Consider the following 21392-nt stretch of genomic DNA (forward strand, 5'->3'; position numbering starts at 1 on the left):
GCTGGAGTGATGTGCGAGCCAGCCCGATACCCACGGGACCCGAAAGCACCCCTGCTTGTAAATCTGCACAACCAATCTTACAGCCAGTGGCCCTGACACTGGTGAATCAAATACAGGATAGCAAAATTATAGATATGCACAGAAGGGGGAGAGATGTTATCTTACAACACACATTACCTGCCATATGAATATTAGACTTTTAGTTGGAAGTGATTCCTTAGGATTTATTTGGGGGGTCTGGCTGATGCAATGAAACTCATTATATATAAAGGCCGGTAAGACTCAGATAGGTAAAGCAAAGTGACAGAATATTGTACTAAGAATGAATTTTGTGAGTGTTTTATGAGTGTTTCAGCTTGTAGTTTTGCTTTTCTCTTTCACGCAGTTCCTGATAAGGTTACAATTGTTAGTACCACATTCGAGGGAAATAACATTATTAGAATAAAATGCCATCTCCAAAAAGAAAAATTAAAGGGGCCAAAAGCTCGTTTTCAGCTTGAATTTCATGGCGGCAAACCGAAAAAACATGAAGAATGCGACTTTCAAATTTCAGACCTGAATTATTTGACAACTTATACATTTAAGGTGAGAGGTTATTTTTATCGTATAAATGACCAACATACTGTAGTACACATATTACACAGAGCAATATAGTAACTTTAAGGTTTCTACCACATGTACCAAAATGTGATTTTATGTACAATGTGCCACTTCCATGGTAAAAATAGTTAAATCTTTCACAAGCAGTGTAATGCTCACAGATGATAGATGTTTCATACAGGTCAGTATTTAGTCTGTGCATTGTATAATTTATTCCTTTCCCAACTAACCATACCACTATACTACCTTCCTCTGAGGGACTCCACAAACCCTAAACAAAAGCCCATTAATATCAGCCTTGTCATGTGCTTCTACAGAACTGTCTAAAGCAGTCCTTGGCTGTTGTTTGTAAGTAAGCCATTGTCTAGGGTTTCTAACTAGAACTTGCTGGTGATCGGTACATGCTTATAAATAGAGACTACTGGAGGCGGCAGAGTAACTGACTTGCAGATAACTGAGGGTAAAACCTTACATTTACATATGTTGCTTTTGTTTTATTGACAGATTAATGTATTCAATGGAGTATTTTCTGGACCCTCGCAAATAGTTACAGTAACAACTAAATGTAAGTATGTATAAATAAGCAGTAAACACCTTTTTCAGAATACGATAAATTAATAAAACTTTTGCTAATATATTAGAAAATGATCTTTTAACTATTCTTTTAATGTAAAAAAAAAATTTTAATCAAAAAGTCACAACAAGGTAATTGTTTCGCTTAAGCTGGCTTTTTTTGCTTCCAATAAGGATTAATTATATATTAGTTGGGATCAAGTACAAGCTACTGTTTCATTATTACAGAGAAAAAGGAAATCATTTTTAAAAATTTGGATTATTTGGATAAAATGGAGTCTACATTCCGTAATTAGGAGCTTTCTGGATATCGGGTTTCTGGATAAGTTATCCTATACCTGTATCTTGAAATCAGCCAGATATCTTTCTGCCATGTTTTACAATCTCTTGTGTAAACAAGTCTTCATAGGCCGAAAATCAGATCAGCGCTTGTTCAAATTAGGCTCATGTGTTGATAGGATTGCCACCCTGTCAGTATTTCACCAGCCTTGCCAGTAAAATACTAGCTAAGGTAAGGCTGGTATTACAAATTTACCAGCAGTGTACTTGCCGGTAAATGTATAATAACTAGTGAATGTGCCCCTGGCCTAACTCAGGTCCACTCCAATATCCCCTCCAGCTTCCAAACACCTTGCCAAACAAATGGAGCACGCTGTGTATATGCAGTTACTAGTACTTAATACACTATGCCGCTTGAAAAAGAATATAAAAACATAGCCGGTAGATAATACAGCAGCAAAAAACACTCATAAACATCATACTGTTTAGTGCAGAATATCTAACAAATATCTGTAAAGTAAAGAAGGAGCCAATAGATTTTATTAAATGTGTGATTCAGTCCCAAGAGCTTACACTTAAAATACAGGAAAATTATACCAATTAGTGGAAAAATGTGATAAACTTGAACTCGCATTTAGACAGGCTTTCACAATGATGTCACACAGTTTCCATATACGTTCACTTTTCAGGCAGACTTACCAACAGGCTTACTGAACATTCTACTAGGGAGAATACAACCCCAGTTGCCATAGACCCATCCCTTTCCAGGACCTTGCACCACCTTCCAGTCCTAGCATATTTATAATGCTCACACATTCCAGTACAGTAACAGTACAGTCATGTACAGTAACAGTCACACCATTTACTCGGTGTACCCCTTACATACGTATTAGAGGGGAAAGCAGTAGGGTACTTCTGATATTAACTCTGTTTAATTCTTGTGCTTTGCAGATAATGATAAAGCCCTCATTGGTTTCCTGGTCTTCTTCATTGTTATAACGACATTAGCCTTGCTCCTGGTTCTGATTAAAATTTACAAACTGCAGAGAGGTTCATCAAGGTAAATTATATGTAAAACATCTCTGTTGCGAGCTAACCAGTCTCATATATAACAGTAACTTTTTATCACTTCAGTTCAAAAACAGGAATGTTCTATTTGCAGTGCTTTAGCTACAATTGAACTTGAACACCCAGTAGGGAGGGTGGTAGTAGCAGTTGAGTGCTACGGTTTGGACAACCCTATTGTAATGCGTAGATTTAGGGTGCTATGGGTTGACCTCCAACTCTGGTGCAACTTTTTGAACTCCTCCAATGAAGGCTTAATTTACATACTAAACTTGTTTAGTATGCAAATTAAGCCTTGCCCAGGTGCACCCAATAAGAAAGGTGAGGAGCGGCATTTCAGCTTGTTTATTTAAGAATTAAATATATATATAGTTGCAACTATCACTGCCTACTACACATAAGGGTTATGGACAATTTATAGACAGTGGCTGCATTTAGCATTGCTACATTTTGTGGTTATCATTCTTCAATATTTACCATTGGCATACAATATACAGTATATATATAATATGACACCCAACTCTACTTGTCTACTCCTGATCTTTTTAATTTTGTCCTTTCCCAAGTCACAGACTGTCTCTCTGCTGTCTCCTCCTGGATGTCACAGCGCCACCTGAAACTGAACCTTTCAAAAACAGAACTGATTTTATTTCTTCCAAGATCTTCCCCTGTCCCTCAGATATCACTCACCGTAAACAACACCTTTCATTCCACCACACAGGCACGCTGCCTAGGAGTCATCTTAGACTCACATCTGTCTTTTTCACCACACATTCAAACACTTGTATAATCTTGCTGTATTCAACTGCGCAACATTGCTCGAATACGACCATATCTCAGTTCAGAATCAACTAAAACACTGATTCAGTCTCTCATCATCTCCCGCCTTGATTACTGCAACTTACTCCTCACAGGTATCCCAACAAGTCACCTTTTACAACTCCAATCTGTTCTAAATGCGGCCGCTAGACTCATTCATCTAGCTCGCGCTAAACATCAGCTGCTCCCATATGCATGCGCCTTCACTGGCTCCAAATCTCTTCTAGAATCAAATTCAAATTACTTACATTCACATTCAAGGCCCTTAATAATGAAACCCCTCCCTATATTTCATCTCTAATCTCCAAATACTCTCCTTCACGAAAACCTTTGCTCTGCTTCTGATCTTCGCCTCACTTCTCCTCTGATCACTTCTGCCCATTCTCGTCTACAAGACTTCTCTCAGGCTTCTGCTTTTCTCTGGAACTCTCTGCCACAAGCTGTCAGACTTTCTCCTTCTTTCCAAACTTTCAAGCGCTCCTTAAAGACCCACCTGTTTAAAAAGGCTTATTCGATGTACCTTAATTAATCATTGCTGTATCAAAAAGTGTTTATATAATCCTAATGTCTAGTGATGGGCGAATCTATTCGCCAGGCGCGAATTTGCAGGATTCCCCGGCATCGAAAAAAACGGACGCCGGCGTCAAAAAAGCACGCCGGCGTAAAAAAAACGCTGTTTCGCGAATTTTTCTCAATTGTACCCTAACCTTTTAGTTTGTAAACTCTAATCTCTAGGTCCTTCTAACCCTATTGTACTCTGTAATCCTTGTCTGTTATCCACCATTTATTCCCTGTTTGCTATAACTGCAAAAAGGTGAGGAGCGGCATTTCAGCTTGTTTGTTTGTTTTTTTTAACTTTTTCAACCAGGTTTTATTGGTTCGGTGATCATTACACAGACACTATGAACAATCTGTACATTTTGTTTTCCTTTTAAAACTCTAGTAGATTGGAAATCTAGGAAAAAAATTAAAATAATGTCTTGGAAGTCATTGGAATTCATTTCTAGCGGGTTTCCGGCTTAAAAGTTCAGAGAGAAGTTGTTCCATAGAAAATCTAGCACCCCTCGTACCAGCATCTTTGATGCAAATAATTCAACCCATTTCTCGGCCAAGGATCGAACACACACATTGGTGCGACCGTGGCATGGAAAAGATGCAAACACGTGAACCGCCATGTCCTTTTTTTCTCCCTACTTCACATCACACACTACGCACTCAAGAAGTTTTCCCCAAAAGAGATTCACAGCACTTTTACAAAGTTACTGAAAATAAAATACCACTACCCAGAAAAAAAAATAAAAAAGGTAACATCACAGATAGTATACAATTCTTAGAGGGAAATCCGTCACCTTGGGAGATTTATTAGCTTAAAGTTTAAATTGTACGTAGAACATGAGTACAGAGAACAGTTAAAGCACTGCCTGTTAGATTGACATCAGTATATACTGTATATACTGTATATTGTATGCCAATGGTAAATATTGAAGAATGATAACCACAAAATGTAGCAATGCTAAATGCAGCCACTGTCTATATATTGTCCACAACCCTTATGTGTAGTAGGCAGTGATAGTTGCAACTTTGCTTTCTTTAGTTATACTGGACTGGATTGTCTGTAGTGTATCTTGTGGAATGGCCTCCCCTACATGTTTAGCAGCTGGCGAATAAATTTGCCCATAATCCTTATAAATATGCAAACTGATGCACAGATCTTCTTGGCTGAACAGAGTTCTATATTCATTCACTAGCAGGTTCTATACTAGCAGACATAGGGCATAGATCCAAGTGTCAGTGTTGGTAAAGCAGTATCCAGAATATTGAAGAGAGAACAAACATACAGTATATGTTATACAGATATGGGACCAGTTATAAATAATACTCAGGACCTGGGGGTCTCTGGATAACAGATATTTCCATAATTTGGATGTTTACATCTTAAATCTACTAGAAAGTCATTTAAATATTAAATAAACTCACTAGGCTGTTTTTTCTATAATAATCAAGTTTTGATTATTTTTATAGAATTGAGTCTATGGGATATGGCCTCTCCGTAATTTGGAGTTTTCTGGATAATGGGTTTCCGGATAACGGATCCCATACCTGTACTGTCAATCTGCCTCTACTCATTATTCCCTTTAAATACATAACATAAATCTAGTACAGTTTAAATATATGGTTTTGAGAAAGAGAATTGTTTTTCTGGGTGAAGGTCATGTATAGTCTGTGGTCTGCCTGATGTTGTGTCCTTGACTGCATTTGGGTTTAGGGTGTTGATGATATATTTCCCATCTGCATGTAAACCTGCCATCTACCTGTAGCAATATTAGCATAAAAATACCTATACTTTATTTGCTTCCACTTCCATTTCCCTTTCTGCGAAGTATTATAAGATATAGTCATTTCTTATTTTATGTAGTTTTTTTCATGTTATATTTATTATTATTATTTATTTATTTATTTATTTATTTTTAATTTCTACAGGCAGTGTGAGATCTTGCCACTTGTTAACCAAGGTAAAACCACATTTTTCTGTTTTTCATGTGTAATAGAAATAAAGGGTTAATTGGTAGTTATGGATTTAGGCTGTTTAGTTTCACTGAAAAATTCACAAAATTCCCGCGAAATTCGTGAAACGGCAAAAAATTTGCAAAACAGCGCCAGCGTCCTTTTTTTGGCCGCGAATTTGCGCCTGGCGAATAAATTCGCCCATCATTATTATTTGGCCTAAATCACTAAGAGGGTGCAAAGTCAGAACCCCAGGTACTTATTCAGTGCACATTTGTAAATTAAAATCTTGCAGTGCAGACTTTTTAGCTGCATTGTTTTCAGAAATGTCCCTGATTATTTACATAATTTGTGCCAGCAACAATCAGAATCATGTGTCATATTATGTGTTTATTAATGGTAACGCTATGGCCAGGATGGGCACAATAAGCTTCAGATACACATAAACATGTCCAAATATCAAAATATAAAGCATTTATAGACAAAAAGTCATTGATAGAATTCATGCACAGCGCACTAAGAGCCGAAGCGCCGAACGCTAGCATTACTTCGCTAGCGTTTGGCATTTTCGTTACTGCGCAAATTCACTAACGAACGCTGGCGTAGTTTCGCTAGTGTTACTTCACACCCTTAGGCCTAGCGACGTAACTACGCAAATTCACTAACGCGCGCAGTGTACTGAACGCTACCTTTTACGCTAGACTTCCTTCGCCACCTCAGACCAGGCGAAGCGCAATAGAGTAGATAGCGATTGCTTCAAAAAAAGGCAAAAAATTTTCTAAGTCCCAATGAACGCTGGCGTGTTTTCTACATTATGGGTGATAGGCTGAAAAAGATCGAAAAAATTTTTGGGGCTCCCCTCATTCCCCCCTACATTTCCTGACTCATGGCAACTTACCTATACAGTGGGCACATGTGTAGGGCAAAATACAATTTTTATTTGATGTTTTGAAGGTTTCCCAGGCATTTGTAGTGATTCTACGTATTCCTCCATTGAAATTTGAATTTGGCGCCGTATGCAAATTAACCTTCGCTAGCGTAACTTCGCTTCACTTAGCGAAGCAACTTCGCAACCTTACGCTACCCCTGTGTGCAACTTCGGATTTTAGTGAATTTGCGGAGCGCTGGCGAAACTACGCCTGGCGAAGTGCGGCGAAGCGCGGCGAAGTTGCGCCTGGCGCAACTACGAATCTTAGTGAATTTGCCCCATAGTGACTATCAGTTTCCCCTGGTTCTACAAATGGCCCTCAAGTTCATTGCCTTTCACATTTACTTGTTTAGATGATGAGAAGCAGCTGATGAATATTGACCCCATCCCTGTGGAGCTTCTCCTTGATACCTATAAAAAAAAGAATGCAGATGAAGGACGCTTGTTTCTTGATGAATTTCAGGTACAGTTTTCATAGGGAAACAATTGTTCCCATGACTTCACCACCCATGTCTAACTTCCAAGTATAAAAAAAAAATCCTTTTCCTACGTATTATATTTCTTCAAAAATCAGTTGCTATAAAACACAAATCATCTATAATTATTTAGGCACACATGCTATTTACCATTTATACACATACAGTAAGTATTGCGTTTGCATCAGTCTAGGCAGGACATTCCCGTTTCGCAGGCCTCAGAATGGGAGGGGTCTTATGACACATCAGGGCTGTTGCCTAAAATGTTAACATAACCAGTTGTCAATGTTGGGAAGTATGTATAGTAAAATTATTTTGTATGTGCCTGCATGATCAATGTGCAGTTTCATAAAGTTTTGCACAATCTAAACAAAGTTATTGGAGGGTTCCAAAATGATTTTGCATTGGAGTTCCACAATTTCTTCTTACCAATCTGTCCACAAATATAGGTCAAGTCCCCCAGTGTGACTTTCAAATGACAGGACAGTACCAAATCAGATTCACCTATCTTGGACTTGGTGTGCTCAGGAGCCAAATCATTGCATGATCAAATGACCATCAATAATATTTTTAAACATGAGAATTGTGAAATCAATATTTTTTTCCCTGTAAGCTTAATAGGTGTTCCCACTGCTCTTTTCCAGAGCATCCCTCGTGTTTTCAGTAAATTCAGCATTAAAGAAGCCAGAAAATCCTGCAACCAGACTAAGAATCGATATATTGATATTTTGCCTTGTAAGTATTCCGTGAAAAAAAGACTGCTCTTAAGTCTAGATATCAATTCCAAATGACCTTTAAATTGGAAACAACCCCGCCTTGGATTTTAACCACCTCCCAGTCTCTTCTACAACTTTATATACCCAACAGTTCAAAAGTAAAGGACCCCCCATACCTGGTCTCTGATTGTAGAGCTCTGCAACATGGTTGCATTACTAGCCCTGTACCGCACTCATCTCAGCCGCCAAAGGATAACGGTATTGAGATAATTATTGTAAAAAGTGCCCCTATAGAAAAATGAAGCCTTTAGGAAAATGGACATCCTTTTCCAGGATGGCTGCCATTTTGCTTTTTCATATTTGCCTATTTACCCATAACATATGCTAATTTTGATCTGGATATCCATTAGGGTAGTCAGTATTACAGATCTCACTAGCCACAATATAACCAAAGAAAACATTTCAACTAATACAAGTTGATCTTATCTTTCAGATGATGATAACCGGGTGGTTCTGTCTGAGATACAGGGAGAGCTGGGATCAGATTATATCAATGCCAGTCACGTCAATGTAAGACTATAAAATATTTCTTAATCTGATTCAACAAAAGTAGAAGCATAGCTGTGTTTTACTGTATATATTTAGTTATTCTGCTTATATTAACTTTAGTTCAGATTTATGTTGAGATGTTTAATTTCTGTTTCTGTTTATTTCGTGTCACCATTCTATTCTTTCCAAGTATTGTGCTGTTAGATTCTTCATTTTATATACAGTAGATAGGGATCAGTTTACTAAGACCTACAGCTGCACTTCAAGAATACCTGAAAAACTGCAAGCAGCATTCCCTAAAATTTTATGTTGATGCTACAGAAACAAAGAATGAAAACAAATGCTTTATGACATTAGTATTCCTTTCCTCAAGTGATTACGGTCATATGCAAAACATTTCTTTATGGTTCTTTCCTATCAATCTATTGATGTAACAGAGGGAGCAGGAGAGCGACTGCTTGAGGCCTTAGAGGTATAGAGGAGCATGAGACTGATTTTAAAAATATGGGCCAAATTCAATTCAGAAACAAAAAGTTTCTCTCATTATACTGAGCATACCGGATGACAACAATCTCAGACTAACGTGCAGTCCACTCACATCCACTTTGCACTCCTTCACCCCTGCAACTCTAGATGAAGTTATTAAACTTCTAGCCAGCTCAAAACCCACAACCTGCTCCCTTGACACCATACCCTCTCGCCTACTCCACCCAATCTCTGATACACTCTCTCCTGCACTTACCCACCTATTTAAGCTTTCACTCTCTACTGGTACTTTTCCATCCTTATACAAACAAGCAGTAATTACTCCTATCCTCAAAAAAACCTTTCCTTGATCCCAGCTCTCCCACTAACTATCATCAGGTTTCCCTTCTTCCATTCATCCAAATTACTGGAAAGGCTTGTTTACAAACACCTGATCCAGCATCTCACTCACAACTCACAAAGTTGCCTTCTCTAACCTTACTTCTACTATGTTCCTCAAGGCTCTGTTCTAATCCCTCTGCTGTTTTTGCTCTATACTACATCTCTAGGAAAACTTATTCAGTTGTTTGGACTTCAGTATCACTTTTATGCTGATGACACCCAACTACTACTTGTCTACTTGTCTACTCCTGACCTCTCTCCTTCTGTCCTTTCCCATGAACCTCGGAGTTCCATGACCTGTATAAAAACACTTGGCCTTTGGCCTCGTGTTTTTATATGGTCATGAAACTCCTCGGTAACTTATAATATCCTTATATTTTACAAGAGGGGGTACTTTATTCACTATATCTACCATCCATCTGTGGTGTATATATAGGGATCATCACTGCAACATTTTAGTTTGATATAAATTCAGAATGAGTTGTGTAATTGTTAACTGATCTCTCTTCCCATATAGGGATTTAAAGAACCCAGGAAATACATTGCTGCACAAGGTATATAATATTGTATGCTCATTTTTGCTTTCAGCTGACAGTGAAGCCTTAAACCCCAAATTATGATTTTAAAATAATTGTTAATAAAGAATCAATGGAAATGGTGTTTCCTGGTCATCCCTTGGCAGCATAATAATAACCTTTGGGAATGCTCTGTCCCTGTTGGATAAGCAGACGAAAACAACACGTCTCCCATACCCATAAGCACCTCCTCCTCCAACTCCCCTCGTCTTTGTTTTCTTCTGTGGGTAAGTAGAAGTTGCAGGTAGGGCACTCATGGATTCTTGTAATCCGATCACCGGCTGCAATTCTACAGATTCCTCCACCGAAGCTCTGTCGATATATTACTGTGCAGAGGCCCCTGCAGCCGGAGCAGGCTGGTTTGTATACATACCTTTTTGGTGCTCTGGTGCCATCTGCAGTCGCATACCGGAAGTGACGTAATTGGTGGGTCTTTTGATTTCAAACAGTGTGGCTTCAGGGTTCTGTGCCTATGGAGTCCTTACAGTGCTACAACATGGATCAGGCTGCCTTACAATCTACTGGGTGAGTGCTCTACCAGCATACTTATATTTTATTTTAGGGCTCTGTGAAAAGAGCTGTTCATTTATTATTACTCTCATTATGTCCCTGCTGCTTCTAAAAAATGGCACAGGGAGGAGTGTGCAGATTTCAGACCCTGTAGGGCATGTGTCAATCATGCTATAAAGCATATAATAAGAGACTTTGCCAGACATGCTTTCAGGAATTTGCTATGCATGATAAAGAAAGAGAGTCTGCTTCCACTTCTACTATTTCCTTCAATCAGGAGTCTTTTATGCAGGGGAACGCTGTAGCTGATACACTAAGACAACCTATGGTTTCTAAAGAACCTGTTTGTTCTACCTCTGTTGTTTAAGATTCCTTATTTTAGAGGATTATGAATCCCATTCCTCTGAGGAGGAAACTGAAAGTTCAGAATGTTTGAGACTAATTGATTCCTTCCCTAATTCAGCTGTTAGGAATGAAGGACATAATTGACCAGGAGGGGGCGAAAGGCCCTAAAGAGTTTCCTGTTGAGAGTTTAATATGTCTAACCTTTATCTTTTTCTTAGGAGTACCTGGAGATCTGGGAAAATCCGCTAACTGTGGATGCTCCAGTGGCCCGTCTGTCTAAAAAGACTGCACTTCTGACTGGCGTCATTTCAACTTTAAAGCATCCAATGGACAGACAGAATTTAAGAAAGCACTGTTAACAGCAGGAGCTGCTTGTAAGCTGCAGTTGTTGCAGCTTCAGTTGCAGCTATTTCTGTTTTTAAAGCAATGTCTGTTTGGGCAGAGAACATTGATTAGGCTGATATGTAGAATTCTCCTAAGGAGGCAATCTGTGAAGTAATTTCTGATTTGAAGTAAGCAGCGGAATTGTTCTAAGGCAACAGTAGATTTATCAAGATTGGCAGCCTGTAATATCTCATTTACCACTGTGGCTACAAGGGCATTGAGCTTCGCTCCTGGAATGCGGATACAGCTTCAAAAAAATACTTTATGTAAACTTCCCTTCGAGAGTAAGAGTATTTTTGTAAAATCTTTGGACAATATTGTTTCCAAATCTTTGCCCCAAACTATGTGTTTTCAAGAGAGAAGACAAGATGGGTTCTTCCAGGCACAAAGAGGAGTATTGATCCTACAGGCCTGTGAAGGAATACAAGTCTGCATGGCATTCTGGTCAGTTGTGATTTTTTTCATGCCTCTAGGGCTAAGAATTCCAGATCCCCTAAAATTCAACCAAAGCCACAATGAGATGAGGCTGGCCCCACTTTTTCAAAAGTCAAGACAATTTTTCATTTCTTCAGGGAGAACCAACAGTGGAGCCGATTATTCAGTCTTTCAGGACTACATATCTCAGCTACTTGCAACGGAGGCAATTTTGCCAGTGTACCCCTCAGCAATTGGGTCTAGGCGTTATTTCCCCTTGTTACAAAGGCATCAGGAGATTTATGGCCTATTCTAGATTAAGACGTATGAACAAGTTTTTAAAACAGAAATTCAAGATGGAGTCACTTGCCACAATAAAGTTAGAATTCCACACAGGTGATTAGTTAGCTTCTCTGTAGTCTTAGACTGCAAATATTTTATTGGGGAAATGGAAATCGCTACATTTTTTGGGCTAGGCCCTTTATCAAGTGTGCAGGAACATATAAGGAAAGAACATTTAAGCATTCTATGACCTTTCACTGGAATCAGTATCTCAATGATTGGTCACAGAAAATCTATCTCTAGTTCAAGTCTCATCTGGTGTGGTAGCAAGACCCAGTGAATTTTTTCAGGGGTTCTTTTTCCCTGGTGGAGTCTAAATGGATAAAGGTTTTTACCGATGCATCTGGCACAAGCTGCAGAGCCCATACAGAAGGAGTACAGAAGCCCAGGGGGTGTGGAAGAAAGATTTGTTACACCTGCCATCAAACATTTTGGAGTTGAGAATGATTCGGAAAGCATTGATTGCCTTCAGGCCAATGCCTGGGCAATGCCTCAGCGGTGTCATATAAAAGGAAGCAGGGAGGCATAGGCAGCATCATGCTCTTCAAAGAAACTATTCCAATCATGGTTTTGACGCAGTCCCATTTAATGGACATCACAGCCATCCACATTCTACGAGTCTTGAACTATCAGGCAGATGTTCTGAGTCGAATAGTTATAGACAAGGGGGAATGGGAGCTGAACTCAAAGGTATTTCAGTGGATTGTGGTTCACTTGGGCCTCCCCAGATAGATCCAATGGCCTCGGATTTCAAGACCAAGATCAAGACTTTCTTCTCCCATTTTCCATCAACAAGAGCAGTGGATGCTCTATCACAGAGTTAAGAAAATCTTCCACTAATTCCAGAGTCCTGAAGAAGATATTTTTTTTCTCAGATCAATGCCATAGTAATCCTCCCATATTGGCCACAGAGGCCCACTACTGAGGCGCCTGACGATCCAATCACCTTTGAAATTGCCAGTGGTTTAAGATTTATTAATTCAGAGATCGTGCCTGCACCCGGATCCAGTAACCCTCAATATAGTGGCTCAGAGATTGAAAAGTTTGACGGAAGCAACAGGGTTGCTCTGATCGGGTGGTCGAAACACTTATGAAGGCCAGGAAAGTGGGTACTTCTTCCACTTATCATAGGATCTGGGACTGTTTTTCTTCCTGGTCTGAGGCTTGGGTATCCCCTGAACCCTTCTACTTCCAAGATCTTGGCTTTTCTCAAGTCTGGTCTGGATTATGGATTGAGTCTCAGTTCTTTGAAGGTTCAAATTTCAGCCTTATCTGTAGTATTAGACGAGAAATGGGCAGAGGAGTCTTTAACTGATCAGTTTTTTAAAGCATTTCTGAGAATCAGACCTCCATTGAAAAAGATTGCTCCTCCATGGGATCTTCCTCTGGTCCTTAAGGCCCCCTTTGAGCTGGGTCTTCTTATTTTCCCTTAATTTCCGACATTGTCCCTGAAGACTATTTTACTCGTAGCCTTGACATCGGCTAGATGAGTTGGAGAGCTGCAAGCTTTGTCTGTGGATCAGCCCTATACAGTTTTCCATGAGGAGAAGGTGGTCTTGAAACTGGTCCTGTCTTTTTTTTTTTACCAAGGGTGGTGTCTAATTTTCATCTTAATAAACCTATTGTTCTTCCATCTATGCCTTCAGTTAGAGAGGAGAGTCCTTTAGATGAGAACATGTGTCTCCAAGCTTCATTCAAAGAACAGAGAAAGTTAGGAAATCTAGGAGACTATTCATTATTCCAGCAGGTGCAAGAAAAGGGGAACCTGCATCTAAGAGAACCTTGAGAAGCTGGATTACTAAAGCTATTTCCAAGGCGTATACAGAGCAGGACAGACCATCACCTTCAGGCTTGAAGGCACATTCTACCAGGAGTGTTCCAGCTTATTGAGCAGCAGAAGCATAAGTCTCTTCAGAGACAATCTGAAGGGCAGCTACCTGGGCATCATCTCATAATTTTTTAAGCATTATAAATTAATTTTATAGATTCTATTGGACAGTCCGTCCTTGCAGCTTATGTTGATTAAAGCATATTCAGCATGTTATTTTCCCTCCCTTTGTGTTTTATTGCTGTGGTATTACCCAAAGGTTATTATTATGCTGCCAGGGATGACCAGGAAAAAGGAGAATTGTTTCATATTTACCTTAATTTTCTTTTCCTGGTCATCCCTATGGCAGCATACCCACCCTAGCTTGTTTGTGCTTAGTGCTAAGACGAGGGGAGTTGGAGGAGGAGGTACTCATGGGTATGGGAGGCATGTTGCTCTGCTTATCCAACAGGGAGAGAGCATACCCAAAGGTTATTATTATGCTGCCATAGGGATGACCAGGAAAAGAAAATTACGGTAAGTATAAAACAATTTTCCTTTTTGTGACAGAACTTCTTCATTATTAACATGAACAGGCTGAATAAATTGACTATTGATGGGCCAAATGAGACGGGAGTTTGCGCGAGCGCACCCAATGTGCGAACTTGTTGTGCAAGAAAATAGCGTTGGCAGTAACTTAAATTCGCAGTTTGCAAAAGTGTTTTGTCAATATTTTATCCGCCACCAAAGTTGTGGAGTAATTGAGTCGCAGAGTGAAAAAGCTGCTATAGACATTTGCATTGTGAAGAAAAAAATCGCAATTCTGTTTGCACCCTCTTATTCAGCTTTATAAATATAACCATGCATAGGGCAAATATATTCACTTTGCGAACCAATCGGACCTGTGCGAATTTATAAATGACCCCCATTGACTTTAATGCAAAAATTGTGCTGTTGGGATAGACACTCAGAATGAAGTGTTTTACAGGTCCTAAAGATGAAACAATATATGATTTCTGGAGAATGGTTTGGGAACAAAAGTCGACAATAATTGTGATGGTGACACGCTGTGAAGAGGGGAAAAGGGTAAGCAAAAACAGAATTAAAATGAAAAATCACATCAACAAAGCTTTGATGTTAAAGATGTTGAGAATCAGTATTTATGTATCATTACACCAGGACTTATTTATAAATACTGGATGAATTTGCACCTGGGCAGTAACCCATGGCAAACAATCAGATTTTTGTTTTCAGCTGCAACTGGTTAAAAAAAAGCTAATAACAGATTTCTTATAGCTTATAGCCACTGTTGATAAATAGTATATATATATTTTCCCAACCTGTGATTGTGTTGGGGAATAAGGATTTGGATAAAAGTTTTACATTAGCCTGGGTTAATGTAATGAATAGTGCATTTCAAAGTAAAATATATTTCCCCATGCAGAAGGGGAGCGAGAGCTTGGCATTTTGTAAGCTATTTCTGCTACAAACAGCAATCATACAGTTTTCTCCAATAAATTAAGAATTGATGTTTTTTTCAGTATAACATTTCCAGTATTTAGTGCAGCTATGAACGTTCCAGCTTTGAGTAGGTTCCACATTGTACATAAACCTTTATCTAATTGCTAATGCAGTATTCTGTGTGTGTGCAATGGTGTCTATAGTCATACAAAAATTCCTGCATGCACGTGTGTCTGCCCTCACAGAAATCTTTAGTGTCTGCACATGTGCTCCAGTGTCGGACTGGCCTACCAGGATACCAGGAAAACTCCCGGTGGACCCAGGTGTCAGTGGGCCCTCATGCTGCTATACTTTTGGCCTATTTCATGGCCATTCCCTATTTCTATGAGAACAAAGTGGGTAAATAGATGAAATAATATATTATAGTATGTAAAGAGGAGAGAATAGGAGAATAGAGGTTGAGTAAGGAGAGGAAGAAAATAGTACTGAGGGTGGGCCCCTGGTCTAAAAACTTTTGGTGGGCCCCTGGTCTGAGGATTTTTGTTGGGCCCCTGGTGTCCCAGTCCCACTGATGTGCTCACAGTGTTCTCTGTTTGTGAACTAGTGAACACTTAGGGGGTTATTTACAAAATCTGAAAATGTCTTAAAACTACTTTGACCAAGCTCCTGTACACATTTTTACAGTATTTATCAATAAATTTATTGTTGCTGAAAAAGACTTGATGAAATCGTTAAGAAAAAATCCAAAATGTATGATTTTTTCAGGTTTGATGCCCGAAAACTCTGATTTTGTTAGATTTTTGCCCAAAAACCACAAATTATTTGGATTATTGTACGAAACCCAGTGCAGATCATTATTCGAGTGAATGAATGGTGTTTTCCTCTTTAAAATTTCGACCTCGGACTTTATTAAATTATCCCCTAACACTTTGTTCACTGCAAGCACTCTTGCCCACACATTCACTATAAAAGCTCATATTATATCTGTTTATTGTCAGAACAAATGTGCTCAGTACTGGCCATCACTGGAGGACGAGTCTGCAACTTACAATGAAATTGTTGTGAAAATCACAGAGGAGAAAATCTTTCCTGACTACATCACACGGAAGCTGCACATCAACAACGTGAGGGAAATCATCTCATGTGACAATTGTTTTTAGTTGTTTACAATTTGAAAGCAGCAAAATCAATTATAATAAATATAACAATGATAATAGACTCAACATGATTAAACGCAAGCCAAGCATCACCTATTGCTAAGATGCCAGTGGCACTGTCTATTTTGAAACATTTTACTGAAGGACAGGCCAAGGTATTGGAACTGTCCCTGCATATATTGGCCAAGCTGCAATACATAGGACATTAAATGGGCTCTTTTTTTAGTTGGATTCCACCACTGATGGAATCAGACTGAGATCCAATGTCAATTTTGTTTTGAAAAAATATATAAATTGATGTACACTTCTTCTTTGCAGGAGCGGGAGAGATCTGAAAGAGATGTGACTCACATCCAGTTCACTGTCTGGCCAGATCACGGAGTTCCCGATGAACCCAATCTGCTCCTCAAGCTACGTCGAAGGGTTAATGCACTGAGCAATTTCTTTAGTGGGCCAATCATTGTTCATTGCAGGTATCTCTTACTTCAGTTTCCTTTCTTGGCTGATTTGCTAAAATTTCACCAGATACCAGTATTTATGGGTATTTGTGTCAGGGGGATGTTCAACTTCCAAATTTTTTTTAGTTCAGTTGTTTTTTCAATTGCTTTCCATTTTTTTACAGTTTACCAACAAATAAAGTTTAAAGTTAAATGTAACTGTATCTGGTGTTTCAGTCTGCAAGCTCTGTGATCCAGGTGCAGATTGTGAACTGTTACAATTTGCTACATTAGTTGATACATTTCTCAGCAGCATCTGTGGGAATATTAGCAAATATTGTATCAATTCTTTTTTTTTAATTAAATTTTTATTTAAAATTAACAGGGTCAGGTCTTAAACATACAGCAATTGTATAGTTACAATCCATACATTGTGGTATACAGTTATCAAATCGGTCACACTTATTTGTGTAGAAAGAGAAGAGGCACATCAATAAGCTTAACATTCATTACCTGAAATTAGTTATTGTCACTATTGTCTTGTCTAATAGGGGTATGTCCAAGAATGATTTAAACCAGAAATAGGGGAGGGAGGGGATGGGGGCTATTGTATCAATTCTAACAGCTGCCTTTAATGAAACTCATTCTGCTCAGCAGGACCAAAGAAAATAAATATATCAACTATTTAGATAATAGAAAGTAGTTGAAAAATGCGTCTTTATTTCTTGTTATCTGTCTGAAAGCTACAGAGCAGAAAAAAGGTTTGGATGGTGACATAAGTAAGGCAATGACATAAAGAGAAAACACTGGGTCCCACAGCAAACTTTTAAAGGGGCACCCCTACCTGGGGGATAACCTGTTGCAGAAAATGTATTGAAACTGCCTATGAGTCAGCTGTTTTTCTGCCTCCAGAAGTGACTGTTCTGCTTTATCTGTTGTTTTGTCCCTTATTACAAATACATTTTATTGTTATCAACCTTTATTTTTCTAATTCTGATTCTGACTAATATGAAGAATTATTTGCCCAAAATATGGATCTTAATACATAACCAGCTACTTCAATTTTTTGGTTACCTTAAATATGAGATTTAGCTATATCTATTTTTGGTGCTTGGACTATATTGCGTTATTAGACTATACCTTGGCTGGCATAACCTGCAAGGTTTTTTAAGTCTTAGGGGCAGATTTATTTATTTATTAAGGTCGAGGTGAATTTTCAAATGAAAGAAATGTTAATTTCGAGCTATTTTCGTGTACTTTGACTAGGGAATAGTCCAAATTAGATTCGAATTTGAAAGAAAATCTGAAATTTGAATATCGAAATGTACTGTCTCTTTAAATATTCGACTTCGACTATTCGTCATCTAAAACCTGACGAATTGCTGTTTAAAGGGCAGATTTATCAAAGGTCGAGGTGAATTTTTGGATTGAAAAAATACGAATTTCAAGCTATTTTTGTGTACTTCGACTAGGGAATAGTCCAAATACGATTTGAATTTGCAAAAATGAGAAAATTTGAATAACTAAATCTATCATGTACTGTCTCTTTAAAAATTCGACTTCGGCCATTCGCCATCTAAAACCTGCTGAATTGCTGTTTTAGCCTATGGGGGACCTCCTAGAACCTATTCGGAGTCAATTGGTGGACTTCGAAAAATGGAATGCGTTATTCCTTCGATTCAAACGATTTAAATTTGGCCGAATACGGACCTATTCGATCAAAAACTGACCTATTCTACCCCAAAAATAACTTCAACCTAATTTCGGTTGGTCTTTTTGAATTACAATTTCAAAGTTTGTTTCAATTCGAAATTCGACCCTTGATAAATCTGCCCCTAAGCCTATGGTCTAGGGGACCTCCTAGAACCCATTTGGAGTCAATTGGTGGACTTTTTTGGGAAAAACTTTGAATCGGATTTGATCAAATGTGCTATTCCTTCGATTTGTACTATTTGGCCAAATACGGACCTATTCGATCGAAAACTGACCTATTCATCCAAAAAAAAACCTTTGACTTAATTGCGGTTGGTTTGAATTCGAATTCCAAGTTTTTTCAATACGAAATTCGACCCTTGATAAACATGCCCCAATTATTTCCCTTTCCAGTACTGGTTTAGAGTGTACAGGAACATGGTCAAGCATTGATTACATGTGCCTAAATGTTCCCCTTTCAGTGCTGGTGTAGGACGTACAGGAACATACATGAGCATTGATGCCATGCTTGAAGGACTTGAAGCTGAGAACAGGGTGAATGTGTATGGCTATGTTGTGCAGCTGAGGCGACAGCGTTGCCTTATGGTCCAAGTAGAGGTGAGTCTTGCTGTATAATACTCATACACTGCATTAGGGCAATGCTTGTAATAAGTCTGCATTATCATTATAATTGCAAAGATCACGATTTGTTTGAGTTGCTGTTCAGTGAAAAATACTGACAAATCTTTTGGACATGGATCGTGCAACATATGATGTTTTCCACGAGACAATAAAAATAATTGAGTATAAGATGAAACAGTGCAAATGTACTGTTTCATAAAAGTTATATAATTTGGTTCGTTATTGATTGGGAAAACAATGTAGTCAGGGTATTATTCCCACTCTCTGCTTTGTGTTTAAGTGTAACATGAGTAGATTGCAATGCAGAATTATTTATTTAAGTGGAGCAGTAATTTGTTTTGGCCCCATGTTCTTGAAACATGATACAGAGACAGCAGCATAGTAGATGAGGTTGAAACAGACACAGATCTGTCATGTCCAACCTTAAAAATGACAGAGAATCTAGTTGACACTGTGGAAAGCAAATTAAAACAAATTTTGAGGCATTTGAGGAAACAAATTATTTATTGACTCCTAAATAGCAGCTGGACTGGTCTGGATCAACTTTGTATTAAGTTTTAAGACCCATAAACTTTCATATCCTCACTTGCCAGCAGTCTTTTAAAATTGCATTTGTGTCTGAAAGAGAACACAACTTCACTGCTTTCATTATAAAACAAAATAGGCTTTTCACATCTTAACATGAAATCTCTTTATTCATATCACAAGGGATGACCTTTGTTCTTTAAAAGATCTACAGCGATAGAAGAAGTTAGACAGTTTGTGTGGTATACATAGTAATCTACTCCCAGTGACTGTAAACAATGCCAAGTAACATAGATCTTACATTCTCTTATCACACTTATCTTGTTTATTTTATATATAGCCAACATTTGTAGTTCTTAATAAAGTAACTCCTAACCATTCCTGCCTATTGGACAACTTGCCATTTTTAACCTGTACTTGCAGAAGCCTTTCTATGACACTCGATTTAAATACTGCAGACTTTTTCTTTGGTTACAGTAATTATCCTAGTTTAATGTATGTTCCTCCCATTTAGTCTCAGTACATCTTCATACACAAATGCCTGGTAGAATACAGTCAGTTTGGGGAGACAGAAATCAGCATTCCTGAACTACCTCACTCACTCAACAACCTAAAAACCCGTGACCCTCCATCAGAGCCTTCCCAGCTGGAGAGTGAATTTCAGGTAAGACTGTCAGGCAATATTAAAATCAAATATTTAACGTTAAACACCCTTTCACTGCAGCTGTTTCATGGGAGCAGGGTGCTTCTCAGAGCAATAGGGGTAGGGACAGTCAGACATATAGTACAGGTATGGGACCTGTTATCCAGAATTCTTAGGACCTGGGGTTTTCCAGATATGGAATCTTTCCGAAGTTTGGATCTCCATACATAAGGTCTACTTAAAATTAATTTAGACATTAAATAAAGGATTAAATAGGATTGGTTTGATTCTAATAAGGAGTGATTATATCTTAGTTGGAATCAAGTGCAAGGTAGTGTTTTATTTCTATAGCAAAGAAAATCAATTATAAAAATGTAAATTATTAGATTAAAATGGAGTTTATGGGAGATGGCCTTTCTGTAATTTGGAGCTTTCTGAATAATAGGTTTCTTTCTAGATTCTATAGTTACATAAGCACAAAATCATTCTCATACCTGGCAAAAAGGGAACAGTAAAGAATGTTGGAAAATGAATGAAATAGAATAGGGCAAAGGTCTGAGCAGGATAAAAAGAAAAATAAAATTCCAATATAAAGGAAATCCCTTCACACCCAAGAAGCTTGTGAAAGGCAGAAGTAATGTTCTAAACTTTATTGTAAATGATACAGGCATGCATAAGTTGAAACCATGGCAAATTAACTTGGCAAAAATGACAATGGTTCCTCACTTGCCTGTGATCCTATCTATTCTCCTTTAATGCCTGCATTGTTTTAGGAAGAAAATGTTTTTTTGCACACATTTTTAAACCTATGCTTGTGTTGTGTGCGCAAACCCAATTTACACTCACAAAATCAGGACACATAACTCTCTGTGCTTCCGGTGCAATATCATGTGCACATTTGTTTTGTAGAGACTTCCTTCTTATAGGAACTGGAGACTACAGAAAGCGGGTATTGACCAGAACAACAAGGATATGAATCGCAACCCCAAAATCGTCCCATGTAAGTCATAAATTTGTCATAGTAAAAAATAACCAAAGTCATTCTCCATTCTTGCATAGTCTTAACCCATGCTAATTTTAT

General features: G+C 38.3%; 1 protein-coding gene across 8 annotated transcripts in view; it reads left to right on the forward strand.

Moving 5' to 3' along the window:
- The window catches only part of LOC495208 (receptor-type tyrosine-protein phosphatase C), an 88756-nt gene that overhangs the window by 61029 nt on the left and 6335 nt on the right, over positions 1 to 21392 (forward strand). For all 8 annotated transcript variants that reach the window (XM_041561566.1, XM_041561567.1, XM_041561569.1 and 5 more), the window contains 14 exons: positions 386 to 585; positions 1105 to 1165; positions 2404 to 2512; positions 5818 to 5849; positions 7123 to 7232; positions 7890 to 7980; positions 8455 to 8531; positions 9895 to 9931; positions 14743 to 14840; positions 16214 to 16339; positions 16691 to 16845; positions 18984 to 19119; positions 20183 to 20332; positions 21221 to 21311. In XM_041561566.1, coding sequence (XP_041417500.1) covers positions 386 to 585; positions 1105 to 1165; positions 2404 to 2512; positions 5818 to 5849; positions 7123 to 7232; positions 7890 to 7980; positions 8455 to 8531; positions 9895 to 9931; positions 14743 to 14840; positions 16214 to 16339; positions 16691 to 16845; positions 18984 to 19119; positions 20183 to 20332; positions 21221 to 21311 — 1473 coding nt within the window. The remainder of the gene's footprint in view (positions 1 to 385; positions 586 to 1104; positions 1166 to 2403; positions 2513 to 5817; positions 5850 to 7122; positions 7233 to 7889; positions 7981 to 8454; positions 8532 to 9894; positions 9932 to 14742; positions 14841 to 16213; positions 16340 to 16690; positions 16846 to 18983; positions 19120 to 20182; positions 20333 to 21220; positions 21312 to 21392) is intronic.

Source organism: Xenopus laevis, chromosome 4S (genome assembly GCF_017654675.1).
Source record: "Xenopus laevis strain J_2021 chromosome 4S, Xenopus_laevis_v10.1, whole genome shotgun sequence".
NCBI classification, from domain to species: domain Eukaryota; kingdom Metazoa; phylum Chordata; class Amphibia; order Anura; family Pipidae; genus Xenopus; species Xenopus laevis.